The sequence below is a fragment of the Python bivittatus genome, unplaced genomic scaffold (assembly GCF_059951505.1).
Source record: "Python bivittatus isolate LINGU-HERP-01145 unplaced genomic scaffold, Pbiv_v1 ctg000400_np1212, whole genome shotgun sequence".
Classification (NCBI taxonomy): Eukaryota; Metazoa; Chordata; class Lepidosauria; order Squamata; family Pythonidae; genus Python; species Python bivittatus.
In genome coordinates this window covers 1,610,571-1,633,495 of record NW_028277073.1, presented here as the reverse complement: position 1 = coordinate 1,633,495, position 22,925 = coordinate 1,610,571, and the positions used below count along the sequence as shown (strand labels likewise).

At 36.9% G+C, this 22,925-nt stretch overlaps 1 protein-coding gene across 4 annotated transcripts in view; it reads left to right on the top strand.

The window, feature by feature from the left end:
- The window catches only part of JMJD1C (jumonji domain containing 1C), a 149,119-nt gene that overhangs the window by 110,530 nt on the left and 15,664 nt on the right, over positions 1–22,925 (top strand). For 3 of the 4 annotated variants that reach the window (XM_088144295.1, XM_088144294.1, XM_088144296.1), the window contains 16 exons: positions 738–881; positions 989–1,175; positions 1,252–2,924; positions 4,753–4,925; positions 5,190–7,348; positions 9,449–9,650; positions 11,422–11,636; positions 12,968–13,120; positions 13,311–13,400; positions 15,551–15,678; positions 15,883–16,096; positions 19,324–19,538; positions 20,137–20,415; positions 21,419–21,587; positions 22,477–22,567; positions 22,657–22,787. In XM_088144295.1, coding sequence (XP_088000421.1) covers positions 738–881; positions 989–1,175; positions 1,252–2,924; positions 4,753–4,925; positions 5,190–7,348; positions 9,449–9,650; positions 11,422–11,636; positions 12,968–13,120; positions 13,311–13,400; positions 15,551–15,678; positions 15,883–16,096; positions 19,324–19,538; positions 20,137–20,415; positions 21,419–21,587; positions 22,477–22,567; positions 22,657–22,787 — 6,223 coding nt within the window. Of the gene's footprint in view, positions 1–737; positions 882–988; positions 1,176–1,251; positions 2,925–4,752; positions 4,926–5,189; positions 7,349–9,448; positions 9,651–11,421; positions 11,637–12,967; positions 13,121–13,310; positions 13,401–15,550; positions 15,679–15,882; positions 16,097–19,323; positions 19,539–20,136; positions 20,416–21,418; positions 21,588–22,476; positions 22,568–22,656; positions 22,788–22,925 lie in introns of those variants that run through there. The other variant, XM_088144297.1, reaches the window with a different exon arrangement.

Genomic DNA, 22,925 nt, shown 5'->3' with positions numbered 1-22,925 from the left:
CTCATGATTACAATGTTGCAGTGAGCCATGGTCACATGATTGCAATTCCTGATGTTCCCTGCCAGCTTCCCACAAGCAAAGTCAATGGGGAAGCCAGCAGGAAGTTGTGATCATGTGAGATCCTTGCTTAACAACCCACACAGTCCTCGCTTAACAACAGCAACCAGGACTGCCAGAATTGCTGTCACCAAGCAACACAGTCATGTGATGTCTCACTTTACGACCACATCACTTAGCACTGGAGTTCCTGATCCCAATTGCCATCATAACCCGAGGACTACCTGTACAAGGATTTCCCATTTGGGATAAGGGGATGAAATCATGGCAGAGCCCTGATTTAAAAGAAAGGATGCCACTTTCAGACTTTTTAATAAATTTTATTCAAACTGTCCTTTTAAATTAAATGTCTGTGTTTCCAAATGACCTTCATATAGAAGATATAAACAGAAATTGATTACATTTTTTCCTCTAATAAAATATTTCCCTAATAAAGGGAAATAATTTTTCCTCAGGTATTAGAGCCACAAAATGTTGATCTGTCTATGGTTCAGATGACCTTTCTAGATGATGATGTACATTCTTTGCTGAAAGGTGAAAATATAGGCATTACATCACAATGCAGGTCTCAAAAAGGACATTCAAACTGTCCTTTTAAATTGAATTTCCGTGTTTCCAATTGACCTTCATATAGAGGATATAAATAGAAATTGATTGCATTTTTTTCTCTAATAAACCAGGTATTAGAGCCACAAAATGTTGATCCGTCTATGGTTCAGATGACCTTTCTAGATGATGTCGTTCATTCTTTGCTGAAAGGTGAAAATATAGGCATTACGTCACGACGCAGGTCTCGTTCCAGTCAGAACAGCAACACAGCTCACGTAGATATATTTGATTTTTAAATTATATTGTCATTTTCTTTATGTCTATTTGTATTGTACTGATGATTTGTAAATGTGCAAACATACATATGTATGTTATATTTTAGGGCCACTATACCCGAGCTCAGGCAAACAGCCCCAGGCCAGCAATGAATTCCCAAAATGCAGCATCAAAACAAAATTCACAGCAGCAACAACGAAATACTCGTCCAAATAAAAGAAAAGGTTCTGATAGTAGCATGCCAGAGGAAGAGAAGACTAAAGAGGAAAAATATGACTGTATAAGTCAAGGAGGTAAAAACATTTTTATAAGGTTAGTAAGAATTCTTCCTCTACAAACTATATTAAAGGGTTTTTTTTTTCTTTGCAGAAAATTCCAAAAGTAAAACCAAACTCTTTATTTCTAAAAGAAGAAAACCAGAAGAAGATGAAAAAAAATTGAGCGTGAAGAGACAGCGTACAGACAACACTTCAGACTGTTCAGAGAGCAGTGACTCTGAAAATTCTAACAAAAGATTGACAGATTCTTCCTCAGAGCAAAATTCAGACACTGAATTGAAAAGCAAAACTATTGTAAAGATAAATGGGAAAGAAGGAAAATCCCAGAGCAACATGTTGGAAGGGCAGATCCTAATAAGCAACCAGTCTCCCTGGCATGAAGTACAGGAAGATAAAAAACATCAACAAATAGAAAGACCAGAATCAGCTGATTTGGAATTGCAAGAAATTTCACTCTGTCAAGCTGAACTGCCAACAGTTTATGATCATACTGATAATGATGGTTGCATTCAAGAGTGCAGAATAGAAAATAAACATCCCAGAGAGCTCTTACCTAATGAACAATTTGTAACCAATTGTCCCACACCAAAAATTTATATTGACACAAATGCTGAAAACAGTTCAGTTAATCAGACTCAGGAAAATTTATCAAGTACTTTTAGTTTACAAACTGGTCAGGAAATGGAATCTCCTAGCAGTGATTCTAAGCATCTGTTTACAAATGACAACTTTCTGGAAGTAAAAAAATCAGGAACTATTGAGAACTGGATTAATAACGCCAGTAAAATGGAATTGATGCAATCAAATGTAATGAAAAATATATCAGCAAATGAACATTTCAGTTCTGAAAAAGTTCACTGTGGTTCTGTGTCATCTCTAACTGTAATATCTCTACCAGAAGAAGGCAGAGTTCTTAAACAAACTCCAATCTCTGATGCTATAAAGTCAAAAACTAGTCCGCCAGTTGAAAACTCTAAAACCAAGCCAAACTCTTCACCGGAAATTAAATATAAGCCTGCCCAGTCGCCTGATACTGTGAAATCTAAGGTTAATTACCTTAATAGCCATGCTACTGGAATAACAAAGACAGCAGTTAAAACAGAGCATGATTTGCCCAGGCCTAGCTTCCATCCAATTCCAGCTAGAGTTAGTTCATTAGAAGCTACTAAAAGCCCTCTTATTATTGACAAAAAGGAACATTTCACAATTTACAGAGATCCCATTCTTCTTGGTCAGGAAACAGGAACGAACCATATGCCACCATATTTACACCAGCATAATTACCCACCTCATTCCACCTCCCATAGAACTTGTTTAAATCCAAGCACTCATCATTCTGCATTAACAGGTACATCCCATCTATTAGCTGAATCCTCAAACCAAACTCAATTGTCTGCTATTAACACTCATCCTCTTAGCAGTGCATCTCATCATTCTGTTCACCACCAGCATCTACTCCCTGCAGTTTTACCAGGAGTGCCTACAGCCTCTTTGTTGGGAGGCCACCCACGACTAGAGACTGCTCATGCAAGCAGTTTAAGTCATTTAGCATTAGCCCATCAGCAACAGCAACAGCTGCTACAGCACCAGTCACCACATCTTCTTGGGCAAACTCACCCATCTACTTCATATAACCATTTAGGACTTTATCCAATTATTTGGCAGTATCCAAATGGAGCACATGCTTATTCAGGACTTGGGATACCGTCGTCTAAATGGGTCCATTCGGAAGCTTCTGTTAATACTGAGACTTCTTTGAGAAGGGTAAGTCTTGCTCATCCACAAAATAACAATATATTGGAGAGAGAATATATGGGGTGGGTATTCTGGATATAGTGTTTTATGTGGCCAAACCTTATTTAAATAGAAGGGCATGGAAGTAACTTGCCTAACTAGTAAATTTAAATAATTGCTGTTAAGTAATCAGGTTTTGCTTCTGGAAATAGACAATTACATACTATCTTGTGACTTATATATGTTAATAGAGTGGTGTGCTGTTCATGTAAAGAGGTATGGTAGTTTCTGAATTACATTTTAAATTCATTTTTAAAAAGGAAAAAAGGCTGCAATTTAGAGAATGTTCATGGTGTTTAAAACACACCGGTTTTGTTTGCATTACCTTTAAACAATTCCATTTTAAAAAATATTAGGTTCTTTTTAAAAAAATAATATAAAAGGGGTTCTACAGTGACAGATTAACCATGCTTGGCAGCATCTTAAATTGCTTTGGCTGGTTAATGTAAACAACTATACCACCTTTTTAACCTTTTTTTAAATAAATTTTTATTGTTTTTTTAATTAATAACAAAGGAAAAACAATAATAATAATAATAATACACAAGAAGAAATAAAACATTAAAAGGTGGTATTACAAAAAAATGACAGAAATACAAGAACAAAAAATAAAACATTAAAACCTTAGTGTAGTATACCATTATACAGTAAATAGTTACACATCTATATATATTTATCTAATGCAAATATGATTCAAATGCATATAGATTTCCAATACAATTTATATAACTCTCATTTTTTTAACCTACTGTATTTTGTATAAATGAGTCCCATATTTCATTATATGTACCACCTTTTTAACCTTGACCAAAATGGCTGCTAAATCACAACTGGCAGCTCCTCTCCAGTTTAATTTGATATGCAAACGCACAGCAGCCATCACTTCCATCTAGTGTTGTGGAATTTGAAATCATGGCAAGTTGTTTGTATCAGTTCCTGTTAATACTAACAAGATAACGGTAACCAATCTGCTTTCTCAAGAAAATCATAGAAATATTGCCAGTGGGGATAAGCATGCCTTTCGCCATGTAGTACAAATTAGGGTTGTGCAGCCTGTCACATCTGAAGACAGAAAAGGTCCATCATGGTGCATGGAGGCATGAATGTAGCAGATGTCTGCAACTGCTCAAAGCAGCCATGCCTTTTCCTAGGATCATATGACTACCCTTTGCAGCTGTCATACAACCCCAGAAAAGATGCTTTTGATTTAATGAGTTGCAGGCACATTTACACTTCCACTCATTCTGAAATACCCTTTTGCTTTCATATTCGTTTTAATTTGTTTATTAAATGTATATCCTGTCTTCTGAATGGGAGTTCAAGGTGACATTCATAGTGCCCCTTACTCCTATTTTTCCCCACAATAGCACTACCCTGTCAGGTAGGTTGTGCTGAGAACAAGTGACTGGCCACAAGTCACCATCAGCTGAAGATTCTGTTGTTCCTTAAATGGCTTTATATTGTATTTTATGACTTTTTATGTTGTGTACAAAAATGTGAAAGAATGGCATTTTAAGAAGAGAAGGTAAGTGTTGGAACATCAATATATTTAAAGAAAATTGGACCTTTTTTCCTCCCGGCCATGATGTGTTTCCTGTTTGGTGTTTAAGATGTTACTCTTACTTTTAAATACACCACTTGTTGTAGTATGTATATTTTAATTATTAATATGAAATTCTAGAATATAATTTTTTGTCTCAGCCATTATAAAAACAAGAACACTTGGATATCCTGGACCTTTGCGAAGAAAAAGTTATAATTAGATCCCACTGATAACTATGTTTTTTTCCCCCCCCAGAATACTCCTAGTCCTTGGTTACACCAGCCCACCCCTGTGACCTCATCTGATGGTCTTGGATTACTGAGTCACATACCTGTAAGACCGTCTAGTGCAGAGCCACATCGGCCACTCAAATTGACATCCCACTCTAGTCCTCCCTTGTCAAAAAGTCTAGTGGATCGTCATAAAGAGTAAGCTTGCATTTTTAAATCTATAAATGGAGAAGTAAGGTGAGTCTGAAAAAAAATGAGGCCATAGAAGTAACTGTCTTAGGTTTTGCTTCAAAACTAATTGTGCCTGTGCGTCACATGTCTAACCAATAAAACATTTAAAGTAAACAATAAGGAAATTATTAGTACTGTATTTTATATTAAAAATTGAAGGACAAATTATTTGCTGTAGTTTGTTAATCTGAAACAAAAATAATGCAGTGCATGTTTTATATTTCTGTACAGTGAATTGGACAGGAAGGGGATTTTTGAATCTGTACATTCAGCAAAATCAGATCTAGAACACAATAGATCACAGGCTGCAAAAGAAGGCCACTTGCAAAGACACTTTGTGGATCCTCTGCAAAGATCATTTCAAGAGACAGGGGAGAGACTAAGCAAATACAAAGAAGAACACAGGCGAATACTGCAGGAAAGTATTGAGGTTGCTCCTTTTACAGCTAAAATGAAGGCCCTTGAAAATGAAAGGGAGACTTATTCCAGAATAATGCCTTTATCATCTTCTAGCCCCAAAAACCATGGAGTAAAACCTGACAAAGATTCAGAACTCTATAAAATGAAGCATTCAGTACCACAGAGCTTGCCACAAAGTAATTACTTTACCACCTTATCTAATAGTGTGGTGAATGAACCTCCACGAACATACTTGTCAAAGGAAATTTCAGGTACGTGTGCTGATAAACAGAGTACTTGTCCATCAACAACAGCTGCTGCTCAATCACTCACTTCTTTCACGTCATCTCTTTCAAAACCTCCGCCTTTGATTAAGCACCAGCCAGAAACTGAAAGTTCAGTGGGCAAGATAACAGATCAGCTTTCACAGCAAATGACGTCCCATTCAGTAAGTTCTTTTAGAAGTGACAGTGGAAGCCCTACTCAGTTAACAATTTCATCCTCGGGTTCACTCCGAACAATGCCTGCTTTACACAGAGCACCTGTGTTTCACCCTCCTGTCCATCCCAACTTGGAGAGAAAAGAAGGAAGTTACAGTAGTCTTTCTCCTCCAACCTTAACTCCAGTGCAGCCAGTCAATACAGGTAATAAAATCCACGAATTACAAAAGCCACCAACTTTGGTACCTGAGCCAAAGGAAACACAAAATATTTATAAGAGTGTTACAGATCAGAAACTTTCAGCTATGTGGAAAAATAATAGTTGTCCAAATAATGAAAAAATAGAATGGCATGTTGAAAGAACTCATGGGAAATCATCTTCTGCCACAGCTTCTGTCATTGTACGTCCACCTTCAAGTTCAAAGTATGATACAGTATCAGTAGTGCAGTCAGCTCCCAAAGAACAAGTTACTGAAAGATTAAAAGGAATAAATCAAACAGATTGCCTTAAATCAGTGGAAGCCAAAGAGACTGGAAGAGTAGTTGTGACAAAAATGAATTCAGACATGATTCAAAACTGCTATGAAAAGAATTTTCCAGCTGCTTCCCAGGGCAGTGTTCACAGTTCTGTCATGCCAACTACAACTGTGTTATGCAGTACCATAACGGATGTGATCACATCTGGGACTACTTCTGATGTTCCAGGTACAGGCAGTTCAGAAGTGACTGATGGTTTGCCAAAAGCAGGGTTACCCTGTGCATCAGTAGAGAGTACTGCCTCTAGGCCCATAAATAAGGATGTGGCGCACACAGAGGAATGTGGTGTCAACACAACAGCTCCTGTTACACTGGCCTGCAGCAAAACAGAAAGTTGTTTTCAGGTGAGCGCTGGATTCTCTGGACCATCAGACTTTGTTCACTTGAAAAAGCACAAGGCAGCACTGGCTGCAGCTCAATTTAAAATTAACAGTACCAGTGATACTGAATCTCATACTGTGAAAAATCTAATATATCCAGCCTCCATTTCTGTGGATAGTGCTGTCAACTTAAGTACAGTCAACAAAGGAAATACTCTGGGTAGTGGGCAAATTTCCCAGACAAGTCAGGCAAACTATCACACAAAATTGAAAAAAGCTTGGCTCACGAGGCATTCAGAAGAAGACAAAATCACTAATAAAAAGAGTTCAGAAAACTGCGTATCAGAAATGATTAAACCATGTACTGTTAACTTAATTGCTTCTACATCAAATGATTTGCAAAGCAATGTAGACAATAAATTGGCAGGGGAAAAGCTTGTGAAAGAAGAGAAACATGCAAGGAGAAAAACAAAAAGAATGTATGAATCTGGCTCTGAAAGCGAAGATTCTGATGAGAGTGAGAGCAAGTCAGAGCAGAGGACAAAACGGCAGCCTAAGCCCACATACAAAAAGAAACAGAATGATTTGCAAAAGAAAAAAGGCGACGCAGAGGAAGAAGTAAAACCCAATGGGCTTCTCAGCAGGGGTGCCAAAGAAAAAAACAAATTGAAGTTACAGAGTGGCAACAATAACAGTAAGTACCTATTTGCATAAAAGTTGGAAGAATGGTCCAGCTGTGTCCTCCATCCTTTAAAACGAATGCATCCAAAATTCTGTACCAAGAGAAGATGAATTCTGGGGCCCTTCATAAATAGGTGGTGTTGTTTCTTTTCGTCATAGGAATAAACATGAAACTCTGCTATGTTTGGGCTTTCAACATTTGCCATATTCTCTCTGTATGCTTTCAGCCCAGATTTCTCTCAAAAGATAGATTAATGTCAAGAACTATATTATCTAAAAGAATTGAACTAGACCTCTTAGTAGGGATACAAAATATAGTTAGAAACTGTAATTAATGTCCTGTGTAAGGCATTGGGTTGGCTGAAACCTATCACCAAACCATAATTTAGAACTTTTATCCACGTGTGCTTTCTTCTTACTGCATGCTCCAAGTCCCTTCCTAATTAGGTGTAACAGCTGAACTTAGCAGACAGTGATTTACGAGATTTATCTATAACTGTGGTTTGTATATGGACTATATATGATTGAGGAAGGTTACACAAGGAGTTCATTTACATAGAGTTCTGTTGTGGCTTGGCATTGTAATTGAGCTGAACTATTTAATTTTCTTATGTGAAGTTTAACTCATGAGAAGTGAATATATAGTCACTTGAAACTTTGGTCCAGAAGTAACAACATCAAGGTCAGTGGTACTGTTTACACTGAAGTATTTTTAAAATTGCAACCAAATCCCTGCATCTACCTGTAGCAGCTTGTATTCTTACCTGTCCTTTTTACTACCCTTATCAATCTAAAGTCTATCTGTTGTATTGTTTTTCTTGATATATATTTTCCTTCCGGCAGCACTAATAAATCTAATATATGGATGGTACACTTTCACTTCCTTTGACAAGGGGGTTAATGTTGCACAGTCCATAATAATTTTAAACCATACTGCTAATACATTCAAAGAATCTTTAATGACTATAAAGAGATTAATGAAATTTAATTTTTTTACACTTTCTGTGAGATACATAATTGCATGGGGAAACTATGCATAAACTAGCAAACCTTTTGTGCTAATTCCTAGAACACAGCAGCTCTCTAAAGTGAATAGCACCCATTGGTAGAAAGGTTGGATATATATCCATAATAACATATCATTACAATCATAGACAGCACTGTATAGTAGTGCCATCATGAATTATTCATACAAAATGCAAATATGGATGTGCCAGTGGATGCTTGTGTGGAGAGAAAGACAGATTGTTGCATTAACTGGAGTTAAATCCTTGAAGAAGTGTGTTTTAAGGAATGTATATCTTTCTGCAGTAGTAACAGTTAAATACTTGAAAATGTAAACTGCCATAGGATTGTGTGTTTGGCTATACAGTATTTCTAAAAATAATTAGGTATAGGCCTTTGGTGGATATACTTTTAAAGAGTGGAATATGTGTATGCAAGCCATGAGAAATATTATTGTCTTGAGGCAGGCTAAACAAAATTATGCATAATCTTTTTTTTTCTCTCTCTCTCTTCCTCCCTTCCTTCACTACTTGATAACGCATTTCTTTTTTGTGTGTATAAACTTGAGATTTATTCTTTTACATACAAGTAGTCCTCAGGTTATGACAGCAATTAGGACCGGGAATTCCATCACTAAGCGATGCAGTTATAAAGCGTGGTGTCACGTGACTGCATAGTTTAGCAATGGCAGTTCCAGGAATTCCAGTTGCCTTTGTTAAGTGACAACTTCAAGTGAGGACCTCACTTCTGACTTCCTGCCGGCTTCCCCATTGACTTTGCTTTGCAGCACTATCGTAACTTTGAATGGTCGCTGAATGAATGGTCAGAACCCAAGGACTACCTGTAGCTTTTTGCTGCACACCATACAGAGCAGAATTATGGGAAATATATGTTTGGAATTATTTAGCTTTTTGAGCTGAATTATTTTTAACTTCTCTCATAGACCATGGAGCAAAGCAACCAAAGTAGAAAATTAACAAGTAAAAATTGTTTCACTAAATTTATTTTGATGAAATAATTGGGTTTACTTGGTCTGCCATTTGTGATTCTGCTTGTATATTAATCACAGTTTCTTTATTATAACTTAAAAAATATGTTTTTCTTGCAGCTGGCATACCTCGTTCAGTATTGAAGGACTGGCGTAAAGTAAAGAAGCTGAAGCAAACTGGAGAATCCTTTTTGCAGGATGATTCTTGCTATGAAATAGGGCCCAATTTGCAAAAATGCAGAGAATGTAGGCTGATTAGAAGTAAGAAAGGTGAAGAATCAGCTCACTCACCAGTATTTTGTAGATTCTACTACTTTCGCCGGTAAGTTGTATGTCAGAATGTCATTATTATAAGGATGTACCTCAAGCTGTAGCTCCTAGGAAAATGTAATGTTCCTAGGAGCTACAGCTTGAGGTATATCCTTATAATAATGTTCACAATCTAGAAAGCTGTTTTAAATTAAGAAATTTTTTTTTTTGGACTTTTGCTTTTATTAATCGTTACCTATTCTTCAGCTGACGGCTCCTAAGCAGCTTACATAAACAAATCAGTCTTTGCTCATATAGCTTAAAAGACAAGATACCAACAGAAAAAAGAATGGAGGGGAAAAAGGGAGAACAAGCCAAATGCAGCTTCCCCACCACCACCACAACTTTCTAAGAACTGGTCCTCAGCCTTCTCTGGAACAAACCTACCCTTCTAATCAATACACTTAAGAGGCAGTTATGGATAGTGACTGTAGAAAGATGCTTGAATAGAAAAGTACTGAAAAAGACAAGTGACATTATTTGGCATCTGCTGGTTTATAACTTCTTAAGGATCCAAAAAAGCCCAGTGTCCAAGGGAGAAATTGCTTGATGTTCAGTGTCACTGAGTTAATGTTAAATAATAACATTAACTTAAAAAAAAATTAATAAATAACCCTATGTTCTTTATTAATACATGCTCCATTTACATTGGTTTGTGTTTGTGGCATAATAGAGTTAGGATAATTCAAATCTAAGATGCTTCCATCTTCTTAACTATAATACAAGAACATGAACAGTTGTTTATGGGGCTATCCTTTTTTTCCTCCCAATTTTTTCATGGAGGTGGACAGGATATTACTTTTGATCTATTTTGTGGGAGAGCTTTTTTAAAAAGTTTTAAAATATACTTACTTTAATGTTAAAACTGTTCCATTGCTTTTAATAGTTCTCATGGTCAGGAAATTCCTCCTTATTTTGAGTTTGGATCTCTGTCTATAAAACGTCTGCCCAGTAGTTCTTTTCTTACCCTTGGGTGCTTTGGAGACTAAATCCACACCCTCTTCCCTGTGACAGCCCTTCAAGTATCAGAAGATTGTTTAGCCTTCTCTTCTTTAAGCTAAACATAACTAATTCTTTTAAGCATTCTTCATAAGATTTAGGTTCCAAGCACCTCACCATCTTTGTTGCTCTTCTCTGCACAGATGTTGTTCTAGTGTTTGTTTCACGGGTGCAGGCTCATCTTGCACTGCACTCACTTCAGATTGCATAGCAAAGCTGTGAATGCATGTTGTGACAAGAGATTCTAATTTTCAGCCAGCTTGTCTCAAAGCTGGACACTGATTTGGGCCGAGGAGTGACTAACCCGAGGTAACCTGGTTGCCTTCCTTGCCTAAAGGAGAACTAAAACCTGGCTTTCCTTTCTCACAGTCCAGTACCTTAACCACTACCCCTATAATCTACTATATCCCTATAGTACTTGTCATTATTTGTAGTAGAACATAAACCAAAATGATGGGTTCCTGCCCTAAGGGTTTGGAAAGCAAACTATTTTAAACTACTGTAGAAAAAATTATTAAAAGTCAGGGTGCAACGAATTAAGTTGTTAAATTTAAAAAGTTGAAAAGTTGTAGATTATTCAAACTTCTTCCCCTTAGATTTCTAATAGCGCCTCCTTTATTTTTCTTAATAAAGCAGTTCATGGGGATAATGTACCCATACATTCTTATATTGTCTTTTGCATTACATAGAATATTGGATGATTATAATTGACACCCATTAGCATCTTAATGAATTAAAGTGTTTGTTGTTTTGCTGGTTTCTAAATACTTTATTTTGTTTCTTAGGCTTTCTTTTAGCAAAAATGGAGTAGTTAGGATTGATGGCTTTTCTTCTCCTGATCAGTATGATGATGAAGCTATGAATTTATGGACACATGAGAGTTATGATGATGATGAAATGGACTTAGAAACTTGCAAATACATCTTAGAACATATAGGTGACAAATTTTGTCAGTTAGTGACATCTGAGAAAACAGCTATGTCCTGGGTCAAAAAGGATGGTAAGGTTATTCAGTTTTTATTATGTGACAGCATAGCCCTTTTCATATGTTAATATACTTGTTTTTAGCTACCTAAGATTTCATATTCTTCCTCAGAAATCTTTACGTGGCATTGAAATGTTATTTCACTGTACTGGTGAGTGCAGTTTGTAGATGGAAGGAAATACTGAGGCAAACATCGCAATACATGTTTGTGCGATTTAATTAATCCGTGTTTTCATTTTTAAAAGTTTTGTTTGACCTTTTTAAAAAACCTGTCAAGTTTTGTCATCTGTAATATTAACTGATGGCGATGTACAGTTGTGTTTCAAACTGATAGAACAATTTCTCTCTGTTCTTCCCGATTGTCCCAAAAATCTGTTGTGGAGGGTTAAGCTTCCCCCTTAAGGATATCTGAAGGGAATGGAAGTACAGAACAAAGTAAATTTGAATAAGCCTGAAGTACGGATATCTGCACTTAAAGAAATCAACAAAGATTGGCTTATATGTATATTTTAAGTCAAAGAAACTTAAAAACAAGAAGACGGAAGCAGTATTAACTCTTCAGTAGGGGCAGTACTGCAACAATCCTGTGTTTGGTACAATAACCTTAAATTTTTAAAATAAAAAGTAAGTCACATGATGATCAAGAAAGTAATAAGACATAAAACATACATAAAAATATTTTAATACCTTCCTTGCACTTTTTTGGCATTGTAAGTTAGGAGCTGGTGAGCCAGTGTCTTTAAGTATTCACCTTTTGATTAAAAGCTGTTTTGCAAGAGAATCAGTTTTATTTTGTTCAGAATAATTATCATAGCAATTACCATAAACTATGTGGAAAATCTCTTGTGTGATCTGCATCACCTACTGAGTTTCCATGGGTAAAATAAAAGATTTCTCCTAAAGTAAAGACAATTTTGCATCTGGTTACATTTACAACTCACACATTCTGTGAGAAGGAATAATCATATTTTTGTCATGTGTGAAACCAAGTGACCAAAAGCCCACAACTTCTCCTAAACCGGGTCTGTTTCCCCTTTTCTAATAATAATTCACTTTGTTTTCATAAACACTTGTAATTTGGAAAAAAAAAATCTTAAATCCTAGAAATAACTTCTTTGATACACAGCAACTTTGTGGTCACAGAGTTTCAAACAAAGAATGGCTTAGATAACAGTTATATGTTATGACAATTAAAAAATTGATTACCATTGCCAGAGGCTTTTTAAAAATTGCTTAAAAGGAAATAATGACTGGTCTTCTTGGCTGCATTTTCATTTCTTGTTTTAGTTTACAGATGTTTGTCTTTAAATTTCAGTACTTGGTATGCTGTTTACTCTGTATTTCAGCCAAAATTGCTTGGAAGAGAGCAGTCAGAGGAGTCCGTGAAATGTGTGATGCATGTGAGGCCACCCTGTTTAACATCCACTGGGTCTGCCAAAAATGTGGATTTGTGGTCTGTCTAGATTGCTATAAGGCTAAGGAAAGGAAGAGTTCTAGAGGTCAGTACACTCTTGTAAAGAGCCAAGATATATTTAAACATTTCAGAACTGCTTGTTTCACCTTTTCAGTTATTTCTATTCGCATGACAAGAATTATATGCATACTAGAATTGCCATTTGTGTGATTCTACTTTTCTCCTGATAAGCAAATTTCATTGACTTCAGGATGTTATTTTTAAAATGTTCACAGATAAAGAACTATATGCGTGGATGAAATGTGTGAAAGGACAGCCTCATGATCATAAACATTTAATGCCAACCCAAATTATTCCTGGATCTGGTAAGATCATAAGGGTATAGACTTCATTTCCTTATGTTGATAAAACTCAATGTAGAGGCTTACTGAATTATTTTTTTAGTTTATGTACTGCTCAGAATTTATATAGTGAACTCACAAATAACAGGAGAATTCTTAACTCTCTCTTAAGCTGGAAGCCAATTCACAGTATGCTTGAGCCTGGGAATGAAGTAAATCAGTAAAAGTGATCACCTTTTACTGATCCCTGATATGTTTTTATTAGAGGAACATTTATTCTTCTGTAAATCAGACCTAACAGAGACTGTTACTGTAAAAATGAATTAGAATCACTCATCCTTGAAGTATTAAAGCAGCCACATCTTCACTTAGCAGATCAAAGTGACACTTCATGCCCATATGTACACACAGGCAGCCTGGAAGAGGTGCTGCGTTCCTGCTACTATGGTTTCTGAAGAGCCCCTTCCAAATGCATTGCACAGCCTTAATAAATGTGCATATTGTCATTCATCCGAATTTTAAATAGTAATAAGATTTGAAGTATTGATTTTGTTTATTTTTATTTTATTTCTTCAATTTATGTACCCACCCATCTCACATAGCATCTCTGGGGGCTTAGAGCGGGTAAAAACAATGCAAAAGAACGGTATAAAACTAGGCGTGCAGCAGCTGAGACATCAAACCAATCAAAACAACATAGCACATCACAGGCTCTCACTAACACTCTGACTTTTATATCTGGGAACATAATCATGCCTTAAGCACCTTCCAAAGGACTGGCAGGCTGAGGACAAACTAATTTCAGGGGCAGCAATCAAAAAGACCCGCTTCCTGGGCCTTGCAATATGACATTTGACATGCGATGTTTCGCTTAAGGACCGCTTCATTTAGCAGTGGGAATTCCAGTCACAGTCGTAACCAGAGGACCACCTCTGCAGAACTGCCCCCATCTTGCTCCCATCAGAGGTCATCCACAAGCACAATGCAGTTTCAGTTCCATACCCAGGTCTGAAAATAAACTGAAAGGAAGAAGAAATACTTCTTCGTTAATCCTGCAGATATTAGTTTAAAATAAACAGTGTACAAAGCACAAAATCTTTTTAAGAAATAGGTTTTGAGATGGCTTTTGAGTAAAAGAGGAATTCTGCAATATGTAAAACAACTGAATTAATGCATCTATAGGCATTTATAATATCAAATCAATGACCCAATATATGAATGGATGACATTTCTAAACATTATTTGTTCCAGTAGAAGAGAATGTATGTATCTCAGTGTCAAAGTGTTGGGTTCTTGGTGCTCTCTGAACTTGGTTGTTTTCTTGCAAACATTTCATAACGAGGCTAAGTAACATCATCAGTGGGAAGAAAAATGGGGTTTGTTGGCTGTCTATATATAGAAGCTTGGAATACCAGCAAACCCTACTCTCGCTCCCACTGATGATGCAAGAAAACAACCAAGTTCAGAGAGCCCCAAGTATCCAACATTCTTTGTACATATGTAGATATTGTTATTTTTTTATTCTGAATTTTTTTTGGTGTAAATCAAATATCTAATCTTATTTTAACTATATTTATTTATATTATGTCTGGCTTTGATTTGCTGGTGGTTAGTTTAATGCCATTTTAATGGCATTTTAACTTCATTTACTGTATTTTTAATGTGCTTATTTATTTACATAAATCTTTTATACTAGTAGCAGTTGTCTCCGCTATGTAAAATATGCAACTACTTTCTCTATTGCCAGAAACTAGATCTAGAAAAATAAATACAACACAAAGGAATAGCAGTGCAATTGTTTTTGGTCAGCTCATTTACTTTACCCTTTTCCATCATTCCCCAGGAAGGCACATGCACGTGAACTGTTGCTTAGGTTACTCAAATGGGATTTCTGACCATGTACTAGAAAACATTGAGGCCCATAACCTGTTAATCTGTGACATGGTTATGTTAAGCATAGCTTATGTCAGGATTGTATACTATCTTTAAACAGGTATGACCAAAGGTAAAAGTGTTTTGGAAACTTTCAACTTCATTCTCTTTAGTTTATGAAGGTACATATAACATCAGACTATTAGCTCAAGACTATACACATACATATGCATACGTACGTATATGTACACACACACAGACAAGCGTATCTAACAATTCATTATTTTCTCTGTATCTTAAAGTTTTAACAGAACTTGTTGAAGCAATGCATACGTTTAGAGAGAAACATGAAATTAAATCCCATTGCCAGTGTGGCAGCAAACAGAATGTACAAATTGGCAAGTTTCCTCCAGTGAATGGAGTATCTCAGGTAAGGTCATAATTTAGTGATCAAGTGTAATATTTATATTTTCATAATATTATATGGCATATAAATGCACAGTTAAGCGTACATTGTTGTTAAATAGTAATCCAGTGTAATGCATTTTAAACATGTTTTGTTTATCACCTCTTCAACTGTGTAATCACCTTTTTAAAAATGCAAACAGTTTGATTCAATTATTGTGCTCTACAGATTTTACAGAATGTCCTTAATCACAGTAATAAAATTTCTCTGTGCATACCTGAGTTACAACAGCAGAAGCTATCTCAAAAATCTGAAGCAAATGGCAATACAAGCCCAGGAAGTGACGTAGGTGCGGAGAGCAAATTAAACCCTCCTGAATCACAGTCCCCATTGCATTGGTTGGCAGACCTAGCAGAGCAAAAGGCTAGAGAAGAAAAAAAAGGTAAATAATGACATACGTTGATTAGAAAGTAACATCTCTTTCTTTGACAATGCCAAACTCAGCTGATTGATTGATGCCCCACCTTTCTACTCTGTTGAATGTTCAACATCACTAACAACTTTTATAAAACAAAAGCAGAATATAAAAGTTAACAAATATAAATTAACAATTAACACTAAAGTTAATTACAGCCTGGCAAAAAATATGTATCTTTACAGATTTACTAAAGACTTAGAGGTTGGAGCTTTATACTGCTCCCTAGGAAGTATAGTACCTTATATAGTATATCATATAGTATGTTATATATATAGTATACAAGTAGTCCTCGCTTACTGACCACTCATTCAGCAACTGTTCAAAATTGCAATAGTGCTGAACGAGTGGTACCTATGACTGGTCCTTGAAGTCCAGCCATTGTAGCACCCCGATGGTCATGTGATTGCAATTTGGGCACTTGGCAACCAGCTCGCACTTATGACAGTTGCAGCATCCCACTGTCACATTATCACCATTTGCGACCTTCCCTGCCAGCTTCCCACAAGCAAAATCAATGGGGAAACGAGCAGAGAAGGTTACAAGTTGCTCTGGTAAGTCCCCCCAGCCTTCCTGTGCTCACGCCCCACCACATAGTTGATCCCCCTGCCTTCCTGCCACAGCACTCCCCCCAGCCCCTGCAGCACCCCATGCTCCTTACCTGGGACTCCCACCACTTCCCACTTCTCACATCTTGGAGTTACAATGGTAATCGGGACTGCCAGGGTTCTCCTCACTAAGCAATACAATCACATGACATCATACTTTACAACCGCATTGCTTAACCACAGCCATCACAGTCCCGATTGCCATTGTCACCTGAGCACTACCTGTATACTAGGACGTAGTGTGTAGTGTAGTGTAGTGTAGTGTAGTGTAGTGTAGAAACAACAGAAGAGAAGCCTCTGAGAGCAGGGATTTTTCCTGAAGGGCCTTTCCTGAAGATTTTGGCAGCTAAACAGGTTCATTACAAGGGAGAGGTATTCTCTTAGAAAGCTAGACCTTAAGTCATTTAGGGCTTTTAAAGATACAGTGGGGCAAAAAAGTATTTAGCCACCAATTGTGCAAGTTCTCCCACTTAAAAAGATGAGAGAGGCCTGTAATTTTCATCATAGGTATACCTCAACTATGAGAGACAAAATGGGGGGGAAAATCCAGAAAATCACATTGTCTGATTTTTAAAGAATTTATTTGCAAATCATGGTGGAAAATAAGTATTTGGTCAATATCAAAAGTTCATCTCAATACTTTGTTATATATCCTTTGTTGGCAATGACAGAGGTCAAATGTTTTCTGTAAGTCTTCACAAGGTTTTCACACACTGTTGCTGTTATTTTGGCAGATCTCCTCTAGAGCAGTGATGTTTTGGGGCTGTCACTGGGCAACACGGACTTTCAACTCCCTCCAAAGGTTTTCCATGGGGTTGAGATCTGGAGACAGGCTAGGCCACTCCAGGACCTTGAAATGCTTCTTACGAAGCCACTCCTTCGTTGCCCGGGCGGTGTGTTTGGGATCATTGTCATGCTGAAAGACCCAGCCATGTTTCATCTTCAATGCCCTTGCTGATGGAAGGAGGTGTTCACTCAAAATCTCACGATACATGGCCCCATTCATTCTTTCCTTTACACGGATCAGTCGTCCTGGTCCCTTTGCAGAAAAACAGCCCCAAAGCATGATGTTTCCACCCCCATGCTTCACAGTAGGTATGGTGTTCTTTGGATGCAACTCAGCATTCTCTCTCCTCCAAACACGACGAGTTGAGTTTAGACCAAAACGTTCTACTTTGGTTTCATCTGACCATATGACACTCTCCCAATCCTCTTCTGGATCATCCAAATGCTTTCTAGCAAACCTCAGCCGGGCCCGGACATGTACTGGCTTAAGCAGGGGGACACGTCTGGCACTGCAGGATTTGACTCCCTGGTGGCATAGTGTGTTACTGATGGTCCCAGCTCTCTGCAGGTCATTCACTAGGTCCCCCTGTGTGGTTCTGGGATTTTTGCTCACCATTCTTGTGATCATTTTGACCCCACGGGGTGAGATCTTGTATGGAGCCCCAGATCGAGGGAGATTATCAGTGGTCTTGTATGTCTTCCATTTTCTAATTCTTGCTCCCACAGTTGATTTCTTCACACCAAGCTGCTTGCCTATTGCACATTCAGTCTTCCCAGCCTGGTGCAGGTCTACAATTTTGTTTCTAGTGTCCTTCGACAGCTCTTTGGTCTTGGCCATAGTGGACTTTGGAATGTGACTGTTTGAGGCTGTGGACAGGTGTCTTTTATACTGATAACAAGGTCAAACAGGTGCCATTATTACAGGTAACAAGTGGAGGACAGAGGAGCCTCTTAAAGAAGTAGTTACAGGTCTGAGAGAGCCAGACATCTTGCTTGTTTGTAGGTGACCAAATACTTATTTTCCACCATGATTTGCAAATAAATTCTTTAAAAATCAGACAATGTGATTTTCTGGATTTTTTTTCTCATTTTGTCTCTCATAGTTGAGGTATACCTATGATGAAAATTACAGGCCTCTCTCATCTTTTTAAGTGGGAGAACTTGCACAATTGGTGGCTGACTAAATACTTTTTTGCCCCACTGTAGCACCAGTGTCAGTTCCTTAAATCGTGCCTGGTAAGCAATTGGCAACTAGTGTTGATACACTATAATACAGAAATCATAGGTTATGTGCCTTACATCAATTAGCAGTATACTTGTTACAGAAGGATACCATGGCTAGTGATAGCAGTATCTGTTGAAAAATCCAGGAGATGCACCAGGTGCTATTTTTTTCATATAGAAGAAAGCTTTTGTTGCCTTTTATGTTGGAATAAGGCCTGTGGCTCATTGGTAGTGGCTTCCATTATGCCATAACATATAAAATTATGGGCTTTTTTAGTATTTTGTGTTTATGAATTCTTCTGTGGACTTAAAACTGAAAAAAATTCTTGTATGAGATAGAAAAGTTACACGCCAAAGGCTTTTGTAATGCTTCAGTGTTTCTGTTCTTTCTTATGCAAGTTAAATAGTATTGATTGCATTTTGAAGCTTCTAATTTAATCACTGATGTTATGTGACTAAAGCAATAGAATTAAAAATGTCATGCACTACATTATGAAATACAATTTGCTAGTATTCCTGTTCTTTACCTTTACATAATTATGTAAGTTGCTCAGTCTCTTAATATATTGATTTTAGAAAACAAAGATTATCCTCTTGGAAAGCATACAAAGGAAGAACAAGAGCAAGACAATTCAGAATCTCTTAACTTCAAGGTGTCAACTCCTTTGTCTCAAAATAATGAGCAGGGTTCAACATTACGAGACTTGCTGACTACTACAGCTGGCAAATTGCGCCTAGGCTCCACAGATGCTGGCATTGCTTTTGCTCCAGTTTATTCAACAGGAACAGCAGTGAGTGTGTTGTCAAAATGCTGTGCTTTAGATGTGCTAGTATAGAGAGGGCCTAACTCATAGCTTAGATGTCAGTGAATTAATGTGAGTAGCAGAGAAATAAGATCAAGTGTATTGCTTTTCGGTGTTTATAGTAACCTATTTTTGAAATGCTTATCCAAACGAAAAGCATTTGATCATGCAGCAACAGAGGTCTACAATTAAAAAAATACACATTCAAGAGATTATTTAAATGTATTGAGTTAGTTGTGTTATTCTCTCATCCCAGATTTCCCTGGGAAAACAGCTGGAATGTACCAATTTCACCTCTATTTGTACCAATTTAGTTACCATTCAGACTTACAAACAGAATTCTAAAGATTCATGCTTGCATTATGATTATGTGGTTAATTCACCAAACTGAAATGGATTCAGTGGCTTTTAATGGTTATATAGCAGTCAGAAGGATTTGGGCACTTTAAACAATCAGCAACTTAATAAAGAAAATGATGTGATATTACAGTTAAACTTGTTCAGCGTGACTAGCATAATGCGTTTTGTAGGTCGGGTAAAGAAAAATATAAAGACTGCTTAAGTCCTCATTTTATTTTTCCAATAGAGTAGCAAAAGTGGAAGGACTATGCCAAACATTCTTGATGACATAATTGCTTCAGTTGTAGAAAACAAGATACCACCAAATAGAACATCAAAGATAAATGTAAAATCTGAAATGAAGGATGAGCCAAAGAACAACAGAAAAAGCATTTCAGATGATTACAACACATTGTTCAATGATGTTCCACATTCATGGATTTGTGATAAGCATGTTTTGTGGCTCAGCAATCATGAAAACAGCAACAACTGGAAACTCTTCAAAGAGTGTTGGAAACAAGGAAAGGTACATATTTAAAATGTTCATTTTAAAATACTAGAACCAGAAGTTACCCAATGAAACTGAATCCTAAAAGAATCAGAACCGACAAAAGGAAATACTTTTTTACACAATGCATTATTACATTTTGGAATTCACGACCATGAGATGTGCTGGTTACCAGCTTGGCTGGCTTCAAAAGATTGGACCAATTTGAGGAAGTTGTGAGGATCCATATCTGTTAGCCTTGATGTGACTAGCCCTGAAGGACATCTGCTGGGAGACTAGTGGACTTCCTTGTGCAGCTGGCTGGCCACTGTGAGAAGAGACCAGTGGACTAGATGGACCAGGGGTTAGACCCAGCAGGGCACTGCTTATGTTCGTATGTATGTATGTATGTGTGTGTATATTTATATAGCTACCCATCTCACACAAAGCAAGTCTGGGTGGTGTACAAAGATTAAACAAAATAACAGATGGATAAAAATGATTCATTCTACAAATGATTTTTTAAATAAAAACATTATCAAAAATTTAAAAATGTGAAAATATACAAACCCCACAAAGAGAGCAGAATATCAATCACAGTGGAGCCATCTACAAATGTCTCCAGTTATCAAAGACCCCCAGGCCTGATGGCATAACCAGGTCTTGAGGGACTTCCTAAACAACAGCAGGGAAGGGACGAGCCTAACTTCAGGAGGGAGAATGTTCCACGAGGAGGGAGCCATGGCAGAGAAGGCCTGCCTCCTGGGACCCACCAAATGCAAGTCCTTGGCCGATGGAACACATAGCATACCTTCCCTGCCAGATCTAATGGGGTGGGCTGGTGTGATTGGGGAGAGGCAGTCCCTCAGATAAAAATAAATAATGTTCTTATTTATTTGCTTACTTATTTGTATCCTGCCTCAACCAAGGTAGTTATATTCTTGTTATTTCATGTTATGAATTCTTTAAAAACTCATTTTATATACTCCAATTTTTATAGAAATACTATTGCTTATTGCTGTTTTTATATTTTGCTTTGCAGTTTGTATTAGTCTCTGGAATGCACAAAAAACTGAATGCCAGCTTGTGGAAAGCAGATTTTATTAGTTCAGATTTTGGCGATCTCAAAGCTGATCTTCTGAACTGCAAAGATAGCATTACTGCAAGTGGCAGTGTCAAGGAATTCTGGGATGGTTTTGAAGAAGTTTCAAGTACGTTCTGTTTTGTTTTGTTTTGTTTTGTTTCATTTCATACCTTCAAATAAATGTATGCAAATATGTTTGTGTGTATATAATTGGAAATAGAGGATATCAGTAAGTTGTATGGAAGCATCACAATTCATCCTTTAATTAATTAAATTTTAGACATAATATTTGATTACTTAAATAATACCTTGTTGGATTCATTAATTATACAAATACAGAAATGCCTTACTAATAGTTTTGCAATGATATATTCGTGCATATAAGTTGAAAAAAAAGTCACCCTGAACTTGTATGCTGCACTCTTTGCAAAGAATCAAGATGTAAGAGTTGCCAGTAAAGAAACTGAGATTCTTGTTGTATGAGTTGAAGTCCCTCATGCCACGTATAAACTAATATATAAATTTTATCAATGAGGCAGTCACTGACAAAATTAATGTAAGGAAATTATTTGCACAACTGTAAACGTATAATGCATCATAATTTAAATATGAAACAAAACAACTTGGCATTTGCACAATTATAAAATACTAATTAAAATATTAACAGAACTTTGAACTGTTATTATTAATATTAGCTGCATTTTGTCTTAGAAGAATTTTTAAATGTTTCCTCTTGTGTATATTGTTAAGGTTCATGGGATATAGTCAGATTGTTCCCTCCGTTCACGGAAGGCTCTTGGATTCAGTAGAGGCTTTCAGGAGCCAAAGGCCATTTTCTTATTTTGTCTGCAACTCCGTTTGTTTCAGGGGGTGGAACAGAACCCTTTGAAAGAGGGTAAGGGAGGAGGGAAGTGTGAGAGAAAGGGGGAGTTTGAGAAATTCCAGAAGAGGAGTACAGTTAAATACCATCCAATATTTTTATAGTTCACCCCATTCACTTACCTATGTATTTTCAGAGCGGCAAAAAATTAAAAATGGAGAAACAATTGTACTGAAGCTGAAAGACTTGCCTTCAGGTGACGATTTCAAGACTATGATGCCTGCAAGGTATTTATTTATTTAAAGTGGTCTGTCTCTCCCTTTCTCTGAAATACTCCTCTCAAATATTTGTGTTGTTTCCATCTTTGTTTCTTCAGATATGAAGATGTATTAAAAAGTTTACCACTGCCTGAATATTGTAACCCAGAGGGAAAACTTAATTTGGCTTCATACTTGCCAGGATTTTTTGTACGCCCAGATCTAGGGCCTAGATTGTGCAGTGCATATGGTAAGTAAACTGCCAAGAACATTTGCATTAAGATGGATTGAGGTTTTCATAATAAATGTATTTGAGTCTTGACAAAACCTGAGTGATTGAGAGGGCCACTACCAAAGTTAGAGAAATTGTGATAGATATGAAGAACCA